The sequence below is a fragment of the Spermophilus citellus genome (assembly GCF_964194105.1).
Source record: "Spermophilus citellus genome assembly, chromosome: 4".
NCBI classification, from domain to species: domain Eukaryota; kingdom Metazoa; phylum Chordata; class Mammalia; order Rodentia; family Sciuridae; genus Spermophilus; species Spermophilus citellus.
Genome location: NC_138185.1, coordinates 38,586,276 through 38,609,839, shown reverse-complemented (window position 1 = coordinate 38,609,839; position 23,564 = coordinate 38,586,276). Strand labels below are relative to the sequence as shown.

Genomic DNA, 23,564 nt, shown 5'->3' with positions numbered 1-23,564 from the left:
TTTGTTCTTCTTTTTCTAGGGCTTTGAGATATAGTGTGAGGTCATTTATTGACTTTTTCTTCTTTTACGGAATGAACTCGATGCAATGAACTTTCCTCTTAGAAATGCTTTCATAGTGTCCAAGAGATTTCAATATGTTTTATATGTGTTCTCATTCACTTTTAAAAATTTTCTAATCTCCTCCTTGATGTCTTCTGTAACCCATTGTTCATTCAGTAGCATATTATTTAGTTTCCAGGTGATGGAGTGGATTTTATTTCTTATTTTATCATTGATTTCTAATTTCATTCCATTATAATCTGATAGAATTCAGGGTAGTATCTCTAGTTTTTTATATTTGCTAAGAGTTGCTTTGTGGCATAGTATATGGTCTATTTTACAGAAGGATCCATGTGCTGCTGAGAAGAAAGTGTATCCACTTGATGCAGGGTAAATATTCTATATATGTCAGTTAAGTCTGTTATTGATTGTATTATTGAGTTCTATAGTTTCTTTATTCAGCTTTTGTTTGGAAGATCTATCCAGTGGTGAGAGAGGTGTGTTAAAGTCACCCAAGATTATTGTGTTGTTGTCAATTTGACTCTTAAACTTGAGAAGAATTTGTTTGATGAACATAGCTGCACCATTGTTTGGGGCATATATATTTATGATTGTTATGTCTTGTTGGGGTATGGTTCCCTTGAGCAGTATGTAATGTTCCCAGCCTCTCCTTCTTTCTTCCCATGTGCAGCCACTACACATCCCAGGTCATCTCTGCCACTGTTGGTGTGTTCAGATGGAGCACTCAGGAGACCCAGTGGATAATTAAAAAGAGGGTTTTCTTTCTAGAGGGAGGCAAAGGAGCAAGGTATTTGAGGAGGGACATTTGAGAAGCTGACAATGAGTCATTTTCACAAATTCTGCAGTGAGGCTTTGGACATCCTGCTCTGCTGATGGCAAAGTTGGCCCTTGAACACATGAACCACCACCTACTAAGGGAACTAGTTGGGGTTGCTCTGGGGTCAACTTGGGAGTCTGGTACTGAATGAGATAGGGGTCTTCTTGTCTTATTGGATAGCCTGGGAGTTTCTGAGGATTGCTCATTGGTCCTCTGGAACTTTATAGTTTAGCAAATAATGTAGCAAATTTCCACAGGTATGGAACCATCCCAGTAAGACATGAAAGGCCAGTATGTTCTCAATGGGCAAAGATCCCAGGAGCCTCTCCTGTTCCTAATTATTCCCACCTTCCAACTTTGAGTTTATTAGGTCAGCAAGGTCTGATACTAAAAGACAAATCACTCATGTAAAACATTGCTCTTATCAGTCATTCTTATTCAGCACGAAAGATCTCTGTTCTTAGCTCCATGTTAAATCTCTAACAAAAACTCAACAGATATGGCTCCAGTTCTCACCAATCTTGTCTCTTCACTCATTACTCTAAACATCTGAATTTTCAGAAAACACCCTTCTCTTTCCTCTTTCCTAGTTCCTTTTATTACTCCTTACTCATTTCTGCTTTGTAAAAATACCACTCCTCCATTGGAACCAACAGATTCTTTCCTGATTCCTAACACTATATTCCACGATGCTGTACACTTACTCTAGAAAACCACTTTTCAGAGGTTCTTGGTGCTATTCATTTTGTCTTTCTTTATTACTCATTTGAGATGCCCATGTGCCTTACCAACAGCCTCTGCTTGAATGGATATCCTGACATAGAAAGCATCACCTTAAAAGCAGTGCAGCCCATTGCCAGTGAATTCTCTTTGCATAACTTGTTTTCCTACTATTAGAAGTCAGACTATCCATTCTCTCTGTACTAGTTCAGATGTGAATAAGGCTTCTCATTCCATACTTGGACATAGATCCTAGATACAAATATCCCGATGGGCAATACGTTCTGAAGTGTAATTGTTTAATGCTAAAATGTAAATGATAGTAAATAATTTACACGATGAGTAGTTCTACCTATTAGTATAATTGCAGAGTTTTGTCTAGAAGTGATCTTGCTCATCTGAGCTGTCTTAAACTTTTGCTTGGCTTGGCTTTCTTATCTAGAGAGGTGGGCAAAAAGTTACATGTGTTTTAATGGGCTTCAGTCACTTAGGGGCTGGGTGGATGCTGTTGATGCCAAAGCTGCTTTGAGTTACACCAGCCACCAATATATCAGTCAATGAGCCTTTTGTTCCCACTTGGGTTGAAGTTTTCTCTTCCCCTTCCTGGATGCCTGGCTTCACTAGGGCTACTTATGGCATTTGTATTATGAATCAAAGATGCAAGTAACACATTTTATTATGATTTTATTATATATATTCTCTTTTCCTGGAGCTTTGCAAGTAAAAGATGGCATAAGAACCAACTCTTTATTCATCCTAAGTTCCACCCTACAGAACCAGGTCATATTACAATTGCTTGATGTACAAGACCCAATAACTCAATAAATACTTTACAAAAATAATGCAGTTTTTTTCTTTCTTTAAACATAAGAAAATTAAGATTTCCCAGACTTCAGCCCCTCTCCCTTTTAATATTTATTTATTAGAAATACACTGGTGGTGAAAAATTAATATAGCATTAAAATAAAATAGATGATGAGGGTTGTATTCTTTTCCCATTTGTTATGCTTTTTCCTTTGGAAAAGTGCTACTCCTTGTTTTTATGTCTGAACTGTAATCTTCTGAACCTACTAAGCTAAGAGCAGAAATTCTACTGTTTGGGGGCCTTTTGTAGAATAATAGCATTATGCTAACATTGATCTTTTATTTTAAAGCCTATTTAAAACCAGGCCTCAGATGTGCTCCTAAAAAATATTGATTTACCTCCTTACCCCCTACCCAGTCTGAGGCAAGAGAATTTTGGAATCTGAGACTCCAACAAGGTGCCTTATGACTACATAACATTTGGCTTAAGGTGGGCGATCTCATGTTTTGATACATTTCCACTGAGCTATTTATTTTTAAGGAAATCATTGCAAAATTCCCTTTCTCTTCCACTTCACCAAGCCCCTTTCTTTCTGAACTCTCTCAGAAGTGATTAAATAGTTTCACCATGACAACTCTAGAGAAAAAGTTAAGCTTAAGTCAATTTGTATTAAATAAGTTATATATAAAAACTGCTTATAATGTTTACAACTTCAGTCTGTTCCCTCCTTTGCTTCTCTTGACCACCCTGGATCCAGGTGTGAATGGAATCACACCCATCCTGGCTTCCAGGCTCCTCTTCTGGTTGCTGGGTTGCTCCTTCCAATCCTCCCGCCCACATGGCCCCTAGGAGGACTTCCAAGGAGGTTTGTAGGCACTGTACATGGCAAGGGTGGCTTCAAATGGCAGCCATCCTGGCCTGGTGCATACCCCTAGTGTAACTTATAAAAAATACTCCTGTGGTATATATACAAATATACACCTAGGCAGATAAAAAGAACCAGGCGCCAGGTGGCAGATCAGTGCAGTGTGTTTGTGTCACGAAACCAGAGGTGGCCTTCCGCCACCTCACCCTCGTCTCTTTAATACTCTCTGGCTTCTTGGAACTGTTTAATGTAGTCCTCGTCCGAAGGGCTTTCTGTGCACTTCTGTCCATTGTTGGGAGGCCGAGCCTCATTATACCTGCTCCAGTCGCCCTTGCAAATAATCCAGGGTAGGATGTCCACTTTGTAGTGGAGCTCAGCTGAGAACTCGGTGCTGATGAGGTTGGGTGTCCCCGCCCCTTTGCCCCTGGTGATGAGTTGCATGTTGTCACCATAGCAACAGTGCTGGGCGGCCAGCGTGGTGCTCTCCAGGGACAGCATGGAGCGGATGCAGTACCGGGCTGTGGGTTTGTAGATCTCCAGCTTCTCCTTGGGCCCACTGGCATCTTTCCAACGGAAGTCCTTGCGCTTGATTCGATCGAAGATGTCAGCCGTACTGTAAGCCACCTCGGTGGGATAGAAGCAGGGGCAGCTGGGCAGGTCATTGATCACCTTGTGCATGTATTTCTTTAAAAATTCGCTTTTGCAGCTCATCCATCGCTCACAGCTATCTGTGTCTGGAAAAGGCCAGAAAGAAACTCTCTTACCACATGTAAAACTGGCTGGCGGAATGAAACCGAAGTCCACAACTCCCTTCCTGCAGTCAGAGACCTCTGCAGGCACCTGGAACCACCAAGGTGGGGGATTCTCCTCTCCCTTGAACTTGGGAACATCTTTGTTTATAAGACATACTTCCAATCCCCCACTTTATGTAATGAAAGAAATTCAAGACACATCGAAAAGCAAAGGGACTATATTTATCTAATGACTACCCCATATTCTATTATCTAAATTTAACTATCATTGTATTTGCTCTATCTTTTAAATAATTATGCAGACATATGTAATTTTTTTACTCCCCAAATTTTATAGGGACCATAAAAACAAACAAACAAACAAACAAAAAACAAACAAACCACAAAGCAAAAGAAAATAAGAGTTGCTCTCCAAGTGTATTTTCCTAAGTAACAATAGCTCCATTATCAATCCTAACAAAATTAACAATAATTCAGAGAGTTGCATTTGACCTCTTTAAATAAGTGGTGATGTGATGGTTTAAAAGGACTTGATGAAACATTTATAGGACTGAATTTTATTTCTGCTACTCACTGACTGGTTTAAAGTAGATTTAGTCTCCCAACCTATTAACCTGAGGCCTTTATGCAAATTCATATGATGATAACGCCTTAAGGAGGAAAAGAGGCTTAACAAATAGGTCAGAGGCCAGTGACCCGTAGGCTTGAGTCAGAATCTGCCCTCACAAGTCTTATGTTTGGTTTTCATAATATTAAAAATGTTGATCAGTAGCAAATACTTAAGAATTAGCTGGTTCCAGTTATAATTGTAGATTGATTCCTAGCTTCTTTCGAAAAGCCAAAATATGTATCAACACTGGGCCTGCATTGTCCATGGGAATAAGCAGCTCCAAGAACATGGGAATAACTGGCCCCATGAACAAGGCATTCACTTGGTCCCTCAGTCAGCTGAGTGTGACCTTTGGTTTAGTGAATGTCTCAATTTGGGTTCTCTCAGATCCTGAGGCAGAGAGTCCAGTGAAAATGGTTCTTCTGGAGGTATCCTAGGCCACACCAGCAGGGAGTGGGGGAGTGAGACAGGGGAAAGGGCAGCCAGTAAAAGGTGTAAATTCAAACAGGTGTTGAATCCTGCAGAGAACAAGATTTTCCCATTCAATGACAATGTTTAACTTTACAGAAGAAATTTATCCTGGAAAATAGCCACAGTCAAGAAGTCAAGAATCTACCCCCCATCCCAGCCTCCCTGGACCCTTTTGTGTTTTGGACAAGGGATTCCTGCAAAGAACCCTATAAGACTCATAGATACCTACTCCCCATAGCTTCACTGTGACAAACTCAGACATAGCCTTCCAAATTCCTGTCTTCGCTTTATAAATGATTAGCTGAAGTGACTATGCTCATTGAGGGGTCAGAATAAAATTTTGAGGAAGACTCTCTTCTTTCATCAATACCCTGGACTTTGACCTATCAGCTTCTCCTTAAAGGTCCCTTCTGGAAAATCGACTAGCCTTAGAGTAAAACATTCTCTGTTATACTGTCCTATCTCACCATGCTTTCTTCCTATTTCTCCTCTGTTATGGTTTTGATCTTAAATGTTTCTCAAAGATCCATGAGTTAAAGACTTGGTGGCCAGCAGGTGGCACTCCCAATAGGGAGGTGCTGCCACTTTTAGGAGGTGAGGCCTAGTGGAAGGAAGTTAGATCACTGGACAGTATGTCTCTGAAGGGGATATTGAGACCTCAGCACCTTCCTCTCCTCCTTCTGTTCTTGGCCAGCCTCACCCACAATGCACTTCCCACCATGATGTTCTGCTTCACCACAGGCCCAACCAACCGTGGACAGAAATGTCTGAAACCATGAGCCAAAAATAATCTTTTGTCCTTTTAAGTTGATTTTCTCAGCTATTTTGTTACAGTGAGGGAAATCCAACTAACACACCCACCCTAGGTTCTTCATAGCTTTATTTTCTCCTTTATAAAAGAAAACTCCCTTTTCTGGCCTAACCCTTGATGCACTTGCAGGCCATATGGCCACAGCATTCTTCCTATTGCAAGAATAGGGAGATAATATCTGCCCCGTCTCCCAAGCAATGATTCTGTGAATAAAGTCCCTCCTTACTGCATCTGGATTTGTTTTTATTTAATGGGGATCTGGGTAATGTATTCATCAGCTCCTGACTTATAGCCTGCTCTTCAGCAGTGGGCAGGGGGCTTGAGAGAACCCCTCACACCAAGAAATACAGGGGCTGCCAGTTGGTAAGGCCCCATATGACATGCAGGGACACAGTGTGACTAGAGGGACATAGGTGGGTCACCGATAGCATCTGACTCAGGGAGCTGCCATGGGTAAGATGAGGCACATCTGAGGAAGCCATCATCCATGAGGGGATACGGAAATGCAAGAAGGGAAGCAAAGGTTAAAAAAACACACACACACATCAGGTAAATCAAGGGTACTTTAGGAAGCATGAGGCACTGCACTGGTCCTGGGGCATAGCAGGGCTTTGTGATGGCCACAAGTGTTCTGCTCAGAATTCCTACAAGAGGAACTGCCACGGGCACTTAGCTGACTGGCAGCCTCCAGCTATAGCACCTTTGGGTCCACCATTGGTTCCCATCAAGACATGTTCTCCTGGCCTGCTTCTGGTCAATGACCAAGCCCAGTGGGGGTGCCTCCAACAGACAACCTTTGTTGGGCAATGCTGATTGGCATGGCTGAGGCTGTGCCTCCCTAGTTCTTTCTCTTCCTTCCCAGGGGTAAAGCTGTCATCTCATTTTGAAAGCCTTCTCTGCCTAGTGCTGTTGTCTCCTTTTTTTTTTAATCATTATTTTGCTAAATCTCATGCACATCTAATTCCACCTGGTATCTGCTACTCAAAAGACCCAAACTGACACAGACTGCAATCACAGAGATGGGGGGAAAGCATCTCAGGGAGAACATTCAGATAATCAAAAAAATCTGGGGCTGAGGACACTTTCCCTTCCATTGGAACAGAAGGAATAGGGAAATGAAATAATTGGTGTGAGATCATGGGAATGTTGTTCAGTTTAGGCCTGTTCAGAGGGCACTAGGGAGTCTCTGAAGGTTTGTGAGTGACAGTTGTTAACTGAGCTGTGCAGCAAGGAAGGAATTCAGTCGTAAGGGCTCAGGTCAGATACCCTGGGAGGGAACAGGAGGTAGGATCAAAAGTGGTGAGAAAGTTAGAGCAACCAGATCTTGGCAACTTCTGGGCTTGGGGGTAAAGAAAGGAAAGCAGAAAAAGTGATCCCCAACTTCAACCCAGGTGCCTAGGAGGCTGGTGGCATTATGAATGGGAATCAAGTGGTCAGGACAAGGGGCAGCCTAGAAGGGTAGCTCAGGGCTCTTGTGTGTAAAATGAGGAAGAGAAAGATGGGGCATCTCTCATGAGCCCATGAAGCCCTGGCAGAAGTTCATGAGTGTGGGCTCTTACGTTAAACTGCATGGGATTAAACCCAACTCAATTATGTTATGTGACCATGAGCAAGACTTTTTTCCCTTGCTGTGTGTCAGTTTTCTCATTTTTAAATTGGGCATAGTAATAATACATCTCTCATAAATTAGGGAAGGAGATTAAATGGGAGGGACATGTAGAGAGTTCACAGAGTCGAGTCCAGGGTGCACCCACTTGGGATGTGCTGTCAGGTCCTTTCAGCTTTGAGTTCTATTTTAGTCACTGTTCTTGCTGCTGTGACTAAAAAGACCCAACCAGAAGAACTGTAAAGGAGGAAAAGTTTATTTGAGGGCTCACGGTTTTAGAGGTCTCAGTCCATTGACAATCAGCTTTATTCCTCAGATCTCCAGGTAAGATAGAACAACGTGGCGGAAGAATATGTCGGAGGGAAGTGGCTCACATGATGATCAGAATGCAGAGAAAGAGATTCTACTTGCCAGATACAAATATATCCTCCAAAACCAAGCTGCCAATGCCTGGTCTTCTCCAGTCACATCCCAGCCTTCAGTTACCACTCAATTAATCCCATCAGGAAATTAATTCACTGGGTTAAGGCTCTCGTAACCCAATCATTTCTTCTCTGAACCTTCTTGCATGGTCTCATACATGAGATTTTGGAGGAAATCTCACATCCAAACCAAGTTCTATGGTTCTGTGACTGTGACCCTCTGACTGAGCAGTCACTGAGGAAACAAAAGTTATGTCCTAGGCAGTTGCAAAGTCTAAAAGGTCTCCTTGGAGAAACAAAATTTAAGAGGTCCCATAAAATGGTGTTATATTTTCCCTTCAGGACACAATGTCATTATAATGTATGTACCTATAGGATATCCAATGACTTATTTTTTAATCCAATTTATAATGGGTGTTCAGTGTGGTGGGCACCATAATGGTTTGGATATGAGGTGTCCCCCCAATGATCCTGTTAATGCAGGGATGTTCAGATGTGAAATAATTGGATTATGAGAACTGTAACCTAATCAGTGTTTCCTAGTTTTTCAATGGACTCACTGGGTGGTAATCATAGGCAGGTCGGGTGTGGCTGGAGGAGGTGGTCACTAGGGATATGCCATGGAAAGGTGTATCTTCCTTGTGGTCTTCCCCCTACTGTGGCTTCCTGATCCTGCCATGACTTGAACAGCCTCCCTATGCTGGGGCTTTCCCTCACCTTGGGTCCAGAGCAATGCAGTCATCCATTTATGGACTGAGATCTTCTGATATTTTGAGCTCCTAATAAAATTTCCCTCTGCTTAGTTATTCTCATTGGGCATTTTGGTCACAGTAATGAAAGGCTGACCAAAGCAGACATGTTATAAATGTTTTACAAATATGTAACTCATTGAATTCCATAATAGCTCTGTGAGGTGGGCGCTTACTCACTATGCTATTTTGTAGGAAATTTGAGACTGTACTAGATGAGGCAACTTGACCTTGTGCAAGTCAATCTTTTCCCATCTCTGCTTTTATGATCTTTGGTTTGCCTGTCTATATCCTTACTCCACATCTCCCCTTCCCTGGAAGGTTGATGGATGCGCAACATATCAACAGGCCCCTGTACCCCTGAGTTCTAGTTGGGTTGGGTCAATGAGAGTACGCCAAAGGGGAGGAGAGTGAGGTTAGAGTATTTACTTCTTCAGCTCCTTCTCATGGTTGCCTATTTTCTGCATCCTCCTGAGAGCCAGTACTGCTATCAGGCAGGCTTCTCTGTGGGCTCTAGCCATTGCTCCTTAGAAGGTCATTTCAGGCCAACAATGGGTCAAGGTTCCCCACTGTTCCCAGTTTTGGGATTCTGTGCAATCCCTTCTTGGTTTTCAACCACCCTGCTCATGCCTTTGCAAACAGTTTTTCACCAAATGCTCCCCAGTTACCTAATTTGCATGTGCCATGTTCTTTCTTGCCTGGATCCTGGCTGAAACCCTATGTCTATGCAGCCCTTGCGTCCTTAGCTACATACTGAATGTGACCTTGTGCATCTGGACTCACTGCAAAAAGGCAAGGGGCTGCCTGCTGTGGGGTGTGATATGAAGAGGCCTGAGAAAAATCTCTCCCCCCGCCCAAGTCCATCCTAACTCCTCTTCCATTTTATATAAAATCCACACCTCTAAAGTCATTTTTTTAAAAAGTCAAATGCATTGTTTGCAGAAGCCTTCTGTTCAATGCAACTCAACTGTGTGATTAGGATGAAGTGGAGGCCCTAGTAACACAGAATTTCCAAACTGCCTGTAGCTTGGCTCATGGAAATATTTGTAATTAAAATAAATTATTACCAAATATTGTAAAAATCAAGATATGCTCTAGCAAAAACCCATATTTGGGGCCTCTCTCGAAAAAACAACACCTGACAGTATTATGACTGACATTCATTACATGATGGTCCAGTCACAGTCTGATCCCTTTGGATGAAACCGAGTTTTTCATTTTGTCACAGTCCTTATCACTCTCTACTGCCCCCTGCTGTTTCTGTTTATTTTCACTATAGGGCCAGCACCCTTGTTCCTTATTAGTCATCCACCCCCCTACCCCCCCACCCCCGGCCCCCATCTCTAGGCAGTTCTACTTAGATCCTTGCCTGACCCCTATAGTTCTTTCAGGAATGTATTTGTTCACCAAACAACGTCCTGAAAAGCTGGGCTATAAAACACAAAGGGACTTAGGACCTCATAATTTTTGGATGAGGAGGCACAGCCTCAGTGAAGAGGTTAAGAAAGAATTTAAGGCAAAAAAGAAAAAAGAAAACAGAAAAAAAAAGAGAAAAAATTGGAAAATATAGGACTGTATCTAGAAGCACATAAAACTATTTTTAAAAAGCAAACTCGCAACTAAGTAGTTACTTTCAGTTTAGTTTGCTCTGCTTATTATATTTGTGCTAATACTTTCCAACAGACAAATAAGCATAGCAGAGTGTTCCAAAGATTTATGAAAAATCCTTGCAGGGGAAGGGAGTGTATAATATTGAACAAATGTCCTCTTTCCCTCCCTCTGCAGGAGAACTGATTTTATTGGGGACACTCAACGGAAGCTGAGTGAGAACTGATTCTGTGGGACTTGAGCTCCTACTATGCGCAGAGCCTATGCTCAGGGAAGAAGGTTGTTCCCTCCTGTCTCTCACTGTGGAGGCTCTGCAGTGAGCAGGGCGCCCACAGAAATGTTGTGTGGCTCAGTCTGCTGCAGAAGGGACAGGATTACTCTCTCTTGCTTGGACTATATTCAATGAGCAAGAAAAATGCTGAAAGAATTGGACCCCAGAAGAGGAAAATGAAACATTACATGAATCCAAGGATGGCATTGCAAAGGCAAAAGGAATTTCTAAGGCACTAAATCAATATTTGGATAAAAGATGAAAAAAATCTTCTTACCAACTTCAAACAGCTTGGTGGCATTAAAATCCTCACTTCCCGCAAGCAGACTCACTTCGGTGGCAGCTGTCCTGAAAGTGTCTTCAATTCCTAAACATAGACAAGAGCTCATTTTCCCCTAGTTTTTATGGAAAAAGTCACCCCCTCAAAAATAAATAACAAATACACCTGAACAAAGCCTTTTTTGTGTTCATTACTACTCATGGGCAGAAACCTGCCAACAGAGGAAACAGTAAAAAGCAGGTAGCAGCGCATAAAATATATTAAAACCCCAGATACCATTCACAGCATGAAATCAGATCCAAATGTGCCTGAATGAGTCCTAGTGAACTCCCTTACTCAGCCCGGGGGGGGGGGGATGAGGGTAGGCAGTGGGTGGGGAGGGAGGACATGTCAGTGTGGCTGTCTGCTGGCCTCAGGGTGACAAACTAAATCAGAAGCAGGAGAGTGTAATGGTTAATACTTCATCTTTAATAGACTGACTGTCTGAGTTCCAGTCACTACTAGCTTTTGAACTTGGGCAAGTCACTTTGTCTTTGTGTGCCTCAGTCCTCACATCTCTAAAATGGGGAGAATTAAAGGACACCCCCCTACCCTGTACAGTTGAATGAACTGAATGAGTTATGTGTAAAGAGAGCCCAGAGAGCAGTAGGAAAAGTAGTGTTAGCCAATGTTTTCCCTTCAATATTTATCTAGCTCTGCTTGAAGATGCAGCAGTCCATAATCAAAGACCAGAAGCTGTCTCATATTTTAAAACTTTTAGCACTGCTGTTGATGCTTCAGAAGGAATGAGTTGGGCCATCCATTACTTGCTCTGAGGAAATGAACCCAGCTTGCCTCAAACTTACCAGTTTTCTTCAAAACTACTATCTACATCTTGGTTTCCTTTACAAGGTAAAGAAGAGGAAGAAATGGGGGCTCGTGGAAACTTAGCTTCCGTGCTGGGCATGACTTGATTTCCTTGTAGGGGAGTTTTCTGATTTTATATGAGGCTTCTCAAAGACATTTGTGAGGTTGGCCTCACAATTGGACATATTTTACAGCGTAATCACTGCCAGGCCAGGGAGACCCTGTCTGCTTCATGATTCTTTCCAGTAAAGCTGCGAATCAACAAACCAAATAAGGCAAGAGGTCCTATCAAAGGAAATCTCTTCTTTTCCAAAGGAGTCCTGGAAAGCTGGAATCAGGAGGAGCAGAGAGACAGGAAGAATGGAAGGAGAGCAGACTTTAGAAAAGAAATAGGTGAACAGAGGGCTGTTGGCCATGCTGCTCTCAGTGGTACCAGAAAACAAGAAAGAAATATTCAAAATGGTGGCAGGGAAGAGGCTTCCTCTGACAAGAAATCCAAATCTAACACCTTAGGTCTGGGTGACATTAAGATCTTTCTCTGTCCATGTGTGGCTGAGTATAATACTCTTCTTTCTAGAGAAGTGGAAAGGTTTAGTGGTTCAGAACATGGAATTCTGGATTCAGACTACTTGGATTCAAATTCCTGATAGATCACTTGCTGCTGGTTGTGCCTTAGTCTCCAAAATGGGTACAATAATAAATTCCTGTTTCATGAGACTCTTGTAAGGAGTCGATGAAATAATGCACATAAAAATCATGGAAATTTGCTTGATACTTAAGTACACAAAAACTCCTGTTTATCACCATCTTTTTCTCCTTCAACTCCATCTTATTTTCATTCATGGAAATTTGCTTGATACTTAAGTACACAAAAACTCCTGTTTATCACCATCTTTTTCTCCTTCAACTCCATCTTATTTTCATTTTCTTTTCTTTATTTCTTTTAAAAATGTGTGTGTGTGTGTGTGTGTGTGTGTGTGCGCGCGCGCGCGCGCACGCGCAAGCACACATGTGCTGGGAATGAACCCAGTGCTATGGGCATATTAGGTAAGTCTGTACCACTGAGCTATATACCCAGCCAATCTCATTTTTTTCTTGCTTTATCTCCTTATTTCCATCAACATCTTCTTTATCTTTTTCTTCCTATTCTCCTTCTCTTCCTTCTTCAAGTTACATGTCTGTAATCTCAATGAGACAGGAGCCTGAGGCAGGAGGATATCAAGTTTGAGATCAGCCTGGGCAATTTAGGGAGACCCCATCTCAAAATAAAAGTAAAAAGGTCTGAGGATGTAGCTCAGTAGTAAAGTGCCCCTGGGTTCAATCCCTAGTACAAAAATGAATGAATGAATGAATGAATTAAATAAAGGTCAGAGAGTACAAATTTTAGGCTTTTGTGGTCACTTATGGTCTTGGTTGCTACTGTCCCCTCCTCCTCTTCTTTTCAACCATTTAAAAATGTCTGGGCCATTTAGAAACAGGTCCTAGGCTGGACTTGGTCCATTGGCCACAATTTAACAACCACCATTAGAGTCAATCACGATTATTTTTCATTCCCAATATGATCTTTCACCAAGTTTGCAATTGGCTTAATTTTCAAAGTACTAATGTGGTATAAAACCATAATTAAATGCTACGTTTCCCCAGTGTGCTCTCTGGGTAAGCCCTGGGCAACTCTCAGGTGTTACCAACGCTCTGTGGTTTTTCTGTGGATGGCTACCGACGCTCTCATCCTGGCTTCCTTATCATACCATATATGTCTATTTTCATGTGCCTCTTCACTTCATAACAAATCCTACATCCAAGGTCCAAACCAACCAGAGTCCCCCTTTAAATTAAGTAGTACAAGCTGGCATTATCCTTTAGGTCATGGCTGCTCCCACTGTGTATACGACTCAGAAAGTCCATCTTTTCATCCTTTAAGCTCATTAATAATCTCCTGTTGTCTCACTTTGTCAGAAGTCTTTCTTTTATTGAGGCGCTAGGGATCAAACCCAGACTTTCATGCATGTTAGGTAAGCACTCCAACCCTGCCCTGCGCAGAAGTCTGATTAGGGAAATGGCTGTTTGTTTTGTTTTGTTTTTAACAATTTAAAAATATATGTTTAAGGAAGTTAAAATTTTTCCCTTGAACTTGAACCCAGAGCCCTGCATGAACTTACCCGGGCAGTTTGGACGGTCACAGGTTCTAGACTCGGTCGCAGTGCATGCGTAGCCACAAGACCGGGTTCGTTTCTGGTTGCCATTCCCACAGGTGACGCTGCAGACAGACCAAAGACTCCAGTCACCCTCACCATCTGTGGAATCTGGAAGGGAGCCACAGAGATGGTCATCAACCTTGCCCAGGGTTCCCAAATCTCCTCTGTCCAACCATCTGCCAATTGTCTACCAGTGGAGGGGACAGATGCCAGCTGGAGCCAAGAGGCTTACAGCTCCAGGGACCATTTTAGGACTCAGCTTTGTGAGGACAGAGAGGTTCAGGGCACTGTGGTGATCAATACATGGCTAAGACCCAACCCCTGGAACATGCCTGGGGAGATTCTTATTGAGAATACATACATCCTGCAGACCATGAGATCACAGAATAATATGCTAAGCAATTTCCACAGATGACTATCATCAATTCCTTCCTACCCTTTGGGGAGAAGGAGAGGGAAGATAGATAGATAGACAGATAGATAGATGAAGAAGGAGGAAGAGGAGGAGGCGAAGGAGAAGAAGAAGGAGGGGGAGGGGGAGTGGAGAAGGGGAGGGGGAGGAGGAGGGGGAGCGGGGAAGGAAGGAGGAAGGGAGGAAATAAGGAAGGAAAAGGAGAGTCTATGTTCTCTTTTCCTCTTTTTTTTTTTTTTTTTTAAATCTGGCCTGGTCTTGACCTTATTTCCTGGCAGCTTCCTGTTTTTACCCTGGGGAATGTTGTCACTGTTAAGAAGCCCAAGCAAAACCTACGAATGGGACACTGCCTGGAAAGAGAAAAATCTACCTGAAGGACCACAAAGGACACAGACATGTGTGTGAAGCTTTTTGGACCCTTCTAGACCCTCCCAGTGCACAGCTGAATGCAGCTGATGCCATCAGAAGTAGAGGAACTGCCCAGAATTCCTACCTGAACTCCTGAACCAGTAAGTTATAAGAAATAATAAGCTGTATTTTATTTAGAGACAGGGTCTCACTGAGTTGTTTAGTGCCTTGCTTTAGCTGAAGCTGGCTTTGAATTCACAATCCTCCTGCCTCAGCCTCTCCAGCTGCCAGGATTACAGGTGTGCAACACCACACCTCACTGTTGCTATTTATTAAGCAGCAAGTTTGGGATGGTTTGTTATACAGCAATAAATAACAGACATATTAAAGGTAAAGCTAGAAATGTCCTTTGAGGTCATTACTCAACATCCATTCACAAATATTAATTGGTCCCTCATTATATATCAGGCACAATTTTAGATATTCATGAAGAAAAAATTTCAAAAACCCCCACTATGGGGGAACTAATATTTTAATAAGAAAAGGAAGTCAATATTAAATAACACAAAAATGAATAACTTATATAGTATATTAGAATTGATGAAAGGCGTGGGAAAAGAAAGAGTGGATCAGGTTAATGGGACCATGTGAGTGGGAGAGGATGGTGCATCATCAACACTTTCTCTTATCAGTAGTAAAAAGTCTGAGATGGCTGGGGACTCGTCCAGAGTCGTCAGGTTAACAGAAAGGAAAGCTTGGGCTCTAGCCCCAAGCCCTTGCTCTCAAAAGCACGACTCTTTCTGCTGCACCTCCAATCTGTGTAACAGTCTCTCCTGGTTTACCCACATCTTCCAATAGCCCTGGGGCCTTCTGGGTGCCAAGCACAAGGCTACAAGTATGTAGGTTGCAGGAAAGAGATACCTTCCATTCATAACAGGTCATGGTGATTGTTCGTTCCTATGTAGGCCCAGCAACCAAGACTGTTCTGATCACATGTATCTACCTGAGCTGTGGCCTTTGCTGGCTCCCAGGCTGTTATTGACAAGTTAATTCACTCTGAACACTCCTCAGGCAAACTCAGGGCTGGTAAGCCTCCTCCACCCATTAACCAGACCATAGTGTGTGGGTAGGGAAGGTGCTTCATAGTTGTATCCTCTTCCCTGACTCAATAGAGAGTTTGCTCATACCTCATCTGCTCTCAGAGGCACCATCCATTTTTCTTTCCTCCCCCCGCAAAGATTTTTTTCTGAACTTAGATTTTCTTTTAAAAATGGTTTCTCAACTGCATGGCCAACCAGATATTTGAAACTATTGCTTTGTGTTTAGGAACTGAGCCTCATCTCTCAGGATTAGTATCTTTCATCTCTACCATCTCTTATTAAGCATCCATCCAGAGGAGGAAGCCACCAAGGGGAGCGGACACTGCTGCTTCTGAGATCTGTATATTCTTATATCTCTTCAAAATCTCCCAAAGAACACCAGAGATGGACCTGGATGATCACACAATCACAGGCTTGTTGGTGAGTTCACCCAGGTGCAACGGGTTACACCATACATCACATACTCCATCACTTCCTGCACAAACCAATGAGGCCAGGTTTTGTTCAAGAGCACCAAGAAATGTCATAAGTAATTTTATAATGTTTTTATACTCATAAAAGGGGGGAGCAAACAAGTTAAAAATAGCCTATTAAGGGCTAGGGGTTGTAGCTCAGTGATAGAGTGCTTGCCTGCATGTGTGAGGCACTGGGTTTGATCCTCAGCACCACATAGAAATAAACAAATAAATAAAATTAAAGTATTGTGTTCATATACAACTAAAAATTTTTTAAAAATAGCCTTTTAATCATACACACACACACACACACACACACACACACACATACACAAATTCATGATACTTGTGAAGTGGGTATCAGCATGTGACATAATTCAGTGATGCCAAGCAGTGTTTTTCCTGATTTCACAAAAGCAAAGGGGCCTCAACTATCCAGAAATCTCAGGTAGCCTTTCCTTTCCATTGCAGCAATGTAGAGAGATAATTTGGGGACTTATCTCTAAACATTAAGAGTTTAGCCTTAAACTCACTGTGAGGCTTGTTTTAGAATCTTTGGGTGAAGTTTGTTTCTTGCTTTGGTTTCTTGATCTAAGTGATTACATGCTAATACTGTATACGATTATATGGAAAATGATGCCCTTAATTCCTCTCTCCATGTCCACTCCCTTGGTTAGTCCTCCTGCGTGCTGATCCCAGACTGGACCACAGTGACATGCTTTGGCCAATGGGAAAACAGGAAATATGATATAAATGGAGATTTGCAAAATGTCCATATGAAGACTTGCCACCACCATGTGAAAAGCACAGAAGCCTTCTGGAGGCTGAGGGGTCAGGTGGGGAGAGACTCCAGCCCTCCATCTGAGCATCTCAGCTGTCTAGCTGGGGCCCTATCATTGTGAATGAGGCCTTTGGAGACCATCCAGCCCCATCCAAACCAGCCCAGACCAGATAAATAGTATAGACAACCCACAGATGCATAAGGAAGGAACTTTTGTTCTTTAAAGTTGCTGAAATCAGGGATTTCTTTAAGCAGCAAAAACCAATGATTACAAATATATCACAAAATCTTCCCAAAATATGTTATATAGGCATCTGTCAGATACTGGAGCCATCAAGGATATATCTCCCATTAAGTGGCTTCTCCATGTCTTTATTTGTAATGCTCACAAAACTATTTTAGTTTTAAACATTTTTGAACGGATTCTTTAAAGCTAGGTATAGAACTTAGATCTATTAGATTAATCAGTGTCATCAAGGCTAGCAATGAAGTGGAGTGATCTTCCAGGAGGAGGTGTGCGTGTGTCAGCTACTCCCCTGAAGCCTTCATCACATACCAGTTCAGACCAACATCCCAGCAAAGATGTTTTATGTGGTTGAAGGACAGAAAGAGGATTTCTGATAGGGACAAAGCTTGAGGGTAGTAGTCCTATCTTCTATAGTAAAACAAACTTGTTCTTATTTGTTCATCTATCAGAGAGTATTGTTCAGAGCAGAACATGAGTGACTGAGCAATAATCACAAAGATAACAATGACAGGACTAAAAAAAAAAAAAAAAAAACAGTTCCAAGGAAAATTTATATGGCGTTTTGACAGTCCCTAGCATTGATAGTCCTGTCTGTGTCATCCTCAAGGAGGGAATAAAATGATTCACAGTATTGTGGACTGAGAACTTGGTTTCAAGGAGGCCATTGGAAATTATAAAATAGTTCTTTTACAGTTTCAGAGCATTAGAGTTCTGTGGTTCAGTAAAGTGTCACGGCAACGGAATATACTTGGATCATGACAGTCGTTGGCAAACCTGGACCACTAATGCTATTGATAGTGGCTACACTTAACTCATAATAGCTCTGAGAGGTAAATGGAAACATCTTTATTTAATTGACAAGAAAACAGGCTCAGAGAAGTTAAGGCGCTTGCCCAAGGTTACACAGCTCAAACTCAGCAGAGCTCAGTTTAGATCAGAGCTCTCTTTGCTTCCACCTTATCCAATTACCCTGTCCTGGTATTCCAGCAGCTTTGATTCTGGTCCAAGTTGGCCACCCCTCTTTTATGCACTCACTGATGTGATCGTAATTCAAGATGACAAAAAAAAAAATGCATGAAAAAAATCACTGTGAAACCTATTAAACTGGGACATGATCATTTAGAGAATTTCAATAAACTGAGTCCTAATTCAGGTACCAATAATCAGTGCCTACCTAATTGCATTGTAAACAAGTTTGAGAATGACATGCTATCATTAGACAGAGAAATATTTATTGAGTTCCCTGTGCTCTGTACCTGGCAAAAACACAAGTTCCTGGAGCTGTTCTGAGAAGTACTAATGTGCACTAGTTCTGCTGGTGCTACAGAAAGCCTACAATGTCCACAGACTAAGGGAGGTTCCAGGGCCAGTGGGTCCAGTTCCACCTGGGCTCTTGCACATTTCCTACACATACTCCATTAAAAATTACACTAAATAAAAGACTGAAGGCCACGTGCAGTCTGAGGCGCAATGCTTGAGAGACGTGGGAAAGGACAAGATTTTCTTTAGAAAAATAGCAATATCCTGATATCTAAGGAGGCAGAAGTGTTAACTGAGATACTCCAAAATCATAGAATATCAGAGCTTCTGATGGCCCAGGAATACTGTAAGATCCTGATGTATGGACCTCAAAGGGAACTTCCAGTAGAGGCAGCCTGGGTGAGGATGGTGGAGGCAGCCCAAGCTACTGCTCTGGTAGGAGCAAATTCTATCCTCAAGATTGAAAGTGAAGGGATACTTTTTAATGATCATGAATTCAGCAAAGTAGACTCTGCAAAAGTTTGAGATGAAAAAGTTGTTTCTAGCAGTGGCCTTCAAACTTGAATTAGCATTGAGGATCACCTGGTGACCTTGAAAGGAAAAATAACGAAGATTGGACAGATGCCAGGTCTCATTTCCTATACCTTCCAATTCAGTACATGGAGAATAGTGGCTTTCAACCTGGTCTGCACCCATGGAGCTTTAAGTGACAATATGTTCTGGACCCACCCCAAGAAATCACAATGTAAATGAGTTGGTGAGAGGGCTAACCATCACGATTTTTTTTTAAGTGAGTATAATGAGCAAGAAGGTTGAGAACTACTAATTTCACATAGTAGTGCTCAAGGCTCATATCCCCCCTGCAGGTTTCTTTTAACATAAATTTCTGAACCTGCCCTAGAATGTCTGACTTAGTAGATCTTGGGGAGAGCTTGAAGATTTGAATTTTTATCACATTCATGGGTGCTTCTGATTTGGAGGCCACACTTGGAGTATCATTGGTTTATAGGGAAGAAGTTAGGACCCAGAATTGGCATTCTGATGTCCAGCATCTGAGCCCCCCTCCTTTTAGAAACAATATTCTTTGTTGGTTTGGCTTGCAGTTAACCCAAAAATTCTCTGCAACAGAGAATTCCCAAATTCTCTGTTTCTCTTATTCAACAGCACAGGCCTTTTCTTCCTCTTTCTGTCTTCCAGTTTAAGCATTCATAATGAGATCTACTCTACTGTCTTAAGAGATGTGCTGCTTTTCCCCTAGAGAGTATAATGATATAGTAGTTAAGAGACAGATACTGGATTAAGAATGTCTGAGTTGAATCCCAAGTCTTGAACCTTGAAGCTGAGTTGCTTAACACCTTCAAGCTTTATTTTCCCATCTGTACAATGGAGCATGTACCTTAGAGAACTCACTAAATAAAATAGTATGTGTGAAATCCCATGAAGAGGGACTAGTGCATGGTGAGTACTTATAAACACTGGCGACTGTCCCCAATCCTTTCTCTTGGAAATGGATAAATTAGATATCCTTTGGGAAAAGCAAAGTTTTTGTGAGCTTCCTGGATGGAAGGGGTGTGTATTCTCTTTCTGCTCCCTTAGCATTTGATGTATAATTCTATCATGGTACTATTTTGCCCTATCAGTTATTTTTTTCCCTTTGTCCATAGATAGGTAACATCCTCTTTAGGGAAGGACTATATCTTACTTATATTGGACTCCCAGCACCTAGCCTAGTGTTAGATATAATTCATGCCCTTAGTGAATATTGACTGAATAATGGAATTAGGTAGCTGGAAAAAAGGCTGTCTTAATATTTTGGAAGTTGCCAAAATTATCTCCTAGCAAATAAAAATGACTCTCCAATATATAACTTGTCTTTCTGTAGAAAAATGGGGTAAAGGTAATAGTGAAAATGGTGCAAGTCATCCTGGTCATATACTAATCATGCAAGTCACAAGAATATCATGAGGATGGGTGCATTTGTAAAACATCAAATATTCTTATAACATGCTACCTGAATTCCCCAGATCAGTAAAATCTGTTTCCTCCTTTCATTGGATACACAGAATATCTTTCCTATGAGGGGTCATAAGACTAGATCTTTCCAGTAGATTTGAGTAGTAGATGTGATGTGCTGAAAGGTTAAGAGCATATGTGCCCTCTCCAGGATCCCACTTATTCCTTGGATATCAACTGGTTGCAGAGCATCTTGGGAATAACTCTCAGGACCTATCAGTTGGCGGAGTTCCAGGATGGAAGGAGGAGGCTGGATACTTGAATGACTGAATGGAGCTGAATTCCCTCTACCTTTTATCCCATCTCAATTTAAGTGAGAAATGAACTTTTACTATTTGAAGTCACTGAACTTGGAAATTGTTTGCAAACTCACTTATCCTATTCTAAAAACTAGGAAAACTAGAACTCTCAACTTAGGGGTCTTAAAACTTATTAGGGGAGGGCCTACTTTGACAACCTGTGACACACATGTTCATGTGGATTCCCAAGGGCCACTCCACTGGTGATATCAAACATAACACAGTTTCTTGGTCAAAGGAAGCAGCCATCTACATCTCTTTTATTAAATTGATTTTAATTTGAAATTTTACAGTAAAAAATAAAAGGAAGTTAATTTAATGATTTGTTTTTAGAAATAAAACCAAAATTTGGGGGAAGACAGAAAGAACTCCAAAGACCCTAAAAAAGTTCTCTCCTAGGATAGTTGGGATGATTTTAAAATTATAGTCCTTTTAGAAAAATGTGGCTGCTGGTGACTCCTTGGACCTTCTCAGAACAAATCCTTTTTGAGGTATGCCTCGTAGAAGGCTAAGAGCCACATACTATAAACTGGGTTTTGCTTGGCTCCACATCTGTTAGGCCTCATCATCCTCATTTATTCTCCCCACCAATTTTATATTACTGGGTGGTAAACTCACCATATTCTGGCTGCTCTTTGGTTTCAAGTGTCCGGTGGCCTGGGGCCGGACGGTCCCACCCTCTGGGGGGGTTGAGGAAGTTGCTGTCGTCTGAGGTACTGTCATACTTGTAGTCCTGGTCCCCGCTGTTTGCCCTCGCCAAGGACAAGGACCTCTGCCACCAGGCCTGCCAGTCAGGGGACGGGACTGACCAGCTGGGCTTATTCTCCGGATGTTGATCTTTATCTGCTTCAGAGTCAGGACCGTCGACCACCTCTATGGTGACCTGAGGAATTCAGAATAGGTCAGGGTCAATGTGGAGTCAATAGCCTCCAAGCTATGTGACCCTTGGAAGAAAGTCTGAGAGAGTTGAGGGAAATGATTGTTTTATCTCTTGTGAGATTGTCTGGTGAGAGACAACGGGAAACACCCAGGGATGGCCAACATGATTCCACAACTAGATGGAACATGGCCTTAGGTTAGGTGAAACAAGGCCTTAGTCAGGCTCCTGATTTGCTGGTGACTAATGATAGAAGAATAATCATAATAAAACACAACACTCACTGAGCCTTAACTCTGTATCAGGCACTGTTCCAAGTATTCTGCCTATATGAGTTTATTAAATCTTCATAGCAACCTTCTCTCCCTCTATGTGGCACACTGTACATCAACTGGTGGAGTCTGTTTCCCCTCCCATCCAACTTGAGCTGGCTTTATGACTCATTTTCCAGTTGAATGGATAGGAGTGATACTGGTAGGTTTAAGGGGTCTTATAACTTCAGCTTTCCTTCTCCTGGAATGTCCCTACTGGTATGTAATGAAGTCCAGCCCAAATCACTACCTGTGTTTAAGCCACGTAAAGAGAGAGATTATGTGGATGAGAACTGAGCCACCTCAGCCAAATTCTAGCTCCAAGTGTGATTGGGGCCATCTTGGATCAGTCCCAGTTGTATCACCCCTAGTGATACCACATGGAACCCAGGCAAGCTTTTCCAGCTGAGCCTCGCTCAAATTCCTGACCCACATGAGCATGAGCAATCCAGTGGTCATTGTTTCAAGCTGTTAATTTTTGGAGTGGTTGCTAGACAGCAATGGATAGCTTGTGTGTGTGTGTGTGTGTGTGTGTGTGTGTTGCTGGGGTCGAACCCAGGGTCTCATGCATATTAGGCAAGCACTCTACCACTGAGCAACATCCCAAGCTTCTTATAGACAGAGAAGACTGGCACACATAGACATTAACAAAATGTGTAAGTTCCTAGAGTGAGGAAATGGCAGACACGGGAGTCAGGCTCCAGAGCCCATGCTCTTACCAACTTTGCACACTGCCTCTCAAAAACTAAAGGATACAAGTACACTCTCATGAGACCGATGGAACTGGTGGTGGGCTGGAAGCTACAGGGTGTGCAGAGATATAAGCACCAGATCCTCAAGATCAGGCTTCCCCAATTACAATTTTTACTCTTCCTGTAGTTTAACACCAGCCCCAGGGTCAAAGCAGATACTCTCAGAGCTAAGGTTAGAACTTGTTCTTTGAATTGACAGAGCCTAGTTTTGAGGTCTGTCACGGGGCTGGAAGAATGCAGTTTCTTGGCTCCGAGAGACAATCAACATAGAGAAACTTGTTTAAAAATATAATAAAAGACTCATTGGGTTCCTTTGGCCATCGCATAGCTCTTGCAACACCCACTGGATGAGTTATGTCCAAATGAATCAGAAACATGCACTTCAAGTAATCAGCGCAAGATGTACTGGGCAGATGCATTCCCAATTTCACCCTGACCCAATGTCTGAAGGGTTTCTTGAGATGCTCTGCCAAATTGCACTGGGGTGTGCCCATCCCTGAGACAAACAGCCCCTTCCTTTTGTGAAACGCGGAGGTTTGAATCCTGTTCACGTTGACATACGAAGGAAGCTACCCAGCCAGTGGTGGTCCTGGTCTGTGATTCTTAAGGTCCAGACACAAGGTTAAGAGTATACTTGGGTGGCAGACAATCAAATGCAACTTTCACTCCTGTTGCAGGATGTCTACAAGATACCGTGAGCTTTATTCCATGCCACCACCATTACTATAGTCTTGTAGGCACCCCTTGCATATTTATAAATAATTACACAGCTTTTCAAGTAATTACAGAAAAGAAAAATAAAGAAATAGGAAAACATCACA

General features: G+C 42.2%; 1 protein-coding gene across 2 annotated transcripts in view; it reads right to left on the bottom strand.

Moving 5' to 3' along the window:
• Positions 1-2,307: 2,307 nt before the first annotated feature.
• The window catches only part of ISM1 (isthmin 1), a 72,539-nt gene continuing 51,282 nt past the window's right edge, over positions 2,308-23,564 (bottom strand). For both annotated transcript variants that reach the window (XM_081293191.1, XM_081293192.1), the window contains 4 exons: positions 21,422-21,686; positions 13,853-13,996; positions 10,845-10,934; positions 2,308-4,001 (listed from right to left, as the gene is read on the bottom strand). In XM_081293191.1, the coding sequence (XP_081149317.1) occupies positions 3,484-4,001; positions 10,845-10,934; positions 13,853-13,996; positions 21,422-21,686 (1,017 nt within the window). In that variant the 3' untranslated portion in view covers positions 2,308-3,483. The remainder of the gene's footprint in view (positions 4,002-10,844; positions 10,935-13,852; positions 13,997-21,421; positions 21,687-23,564) is intronic.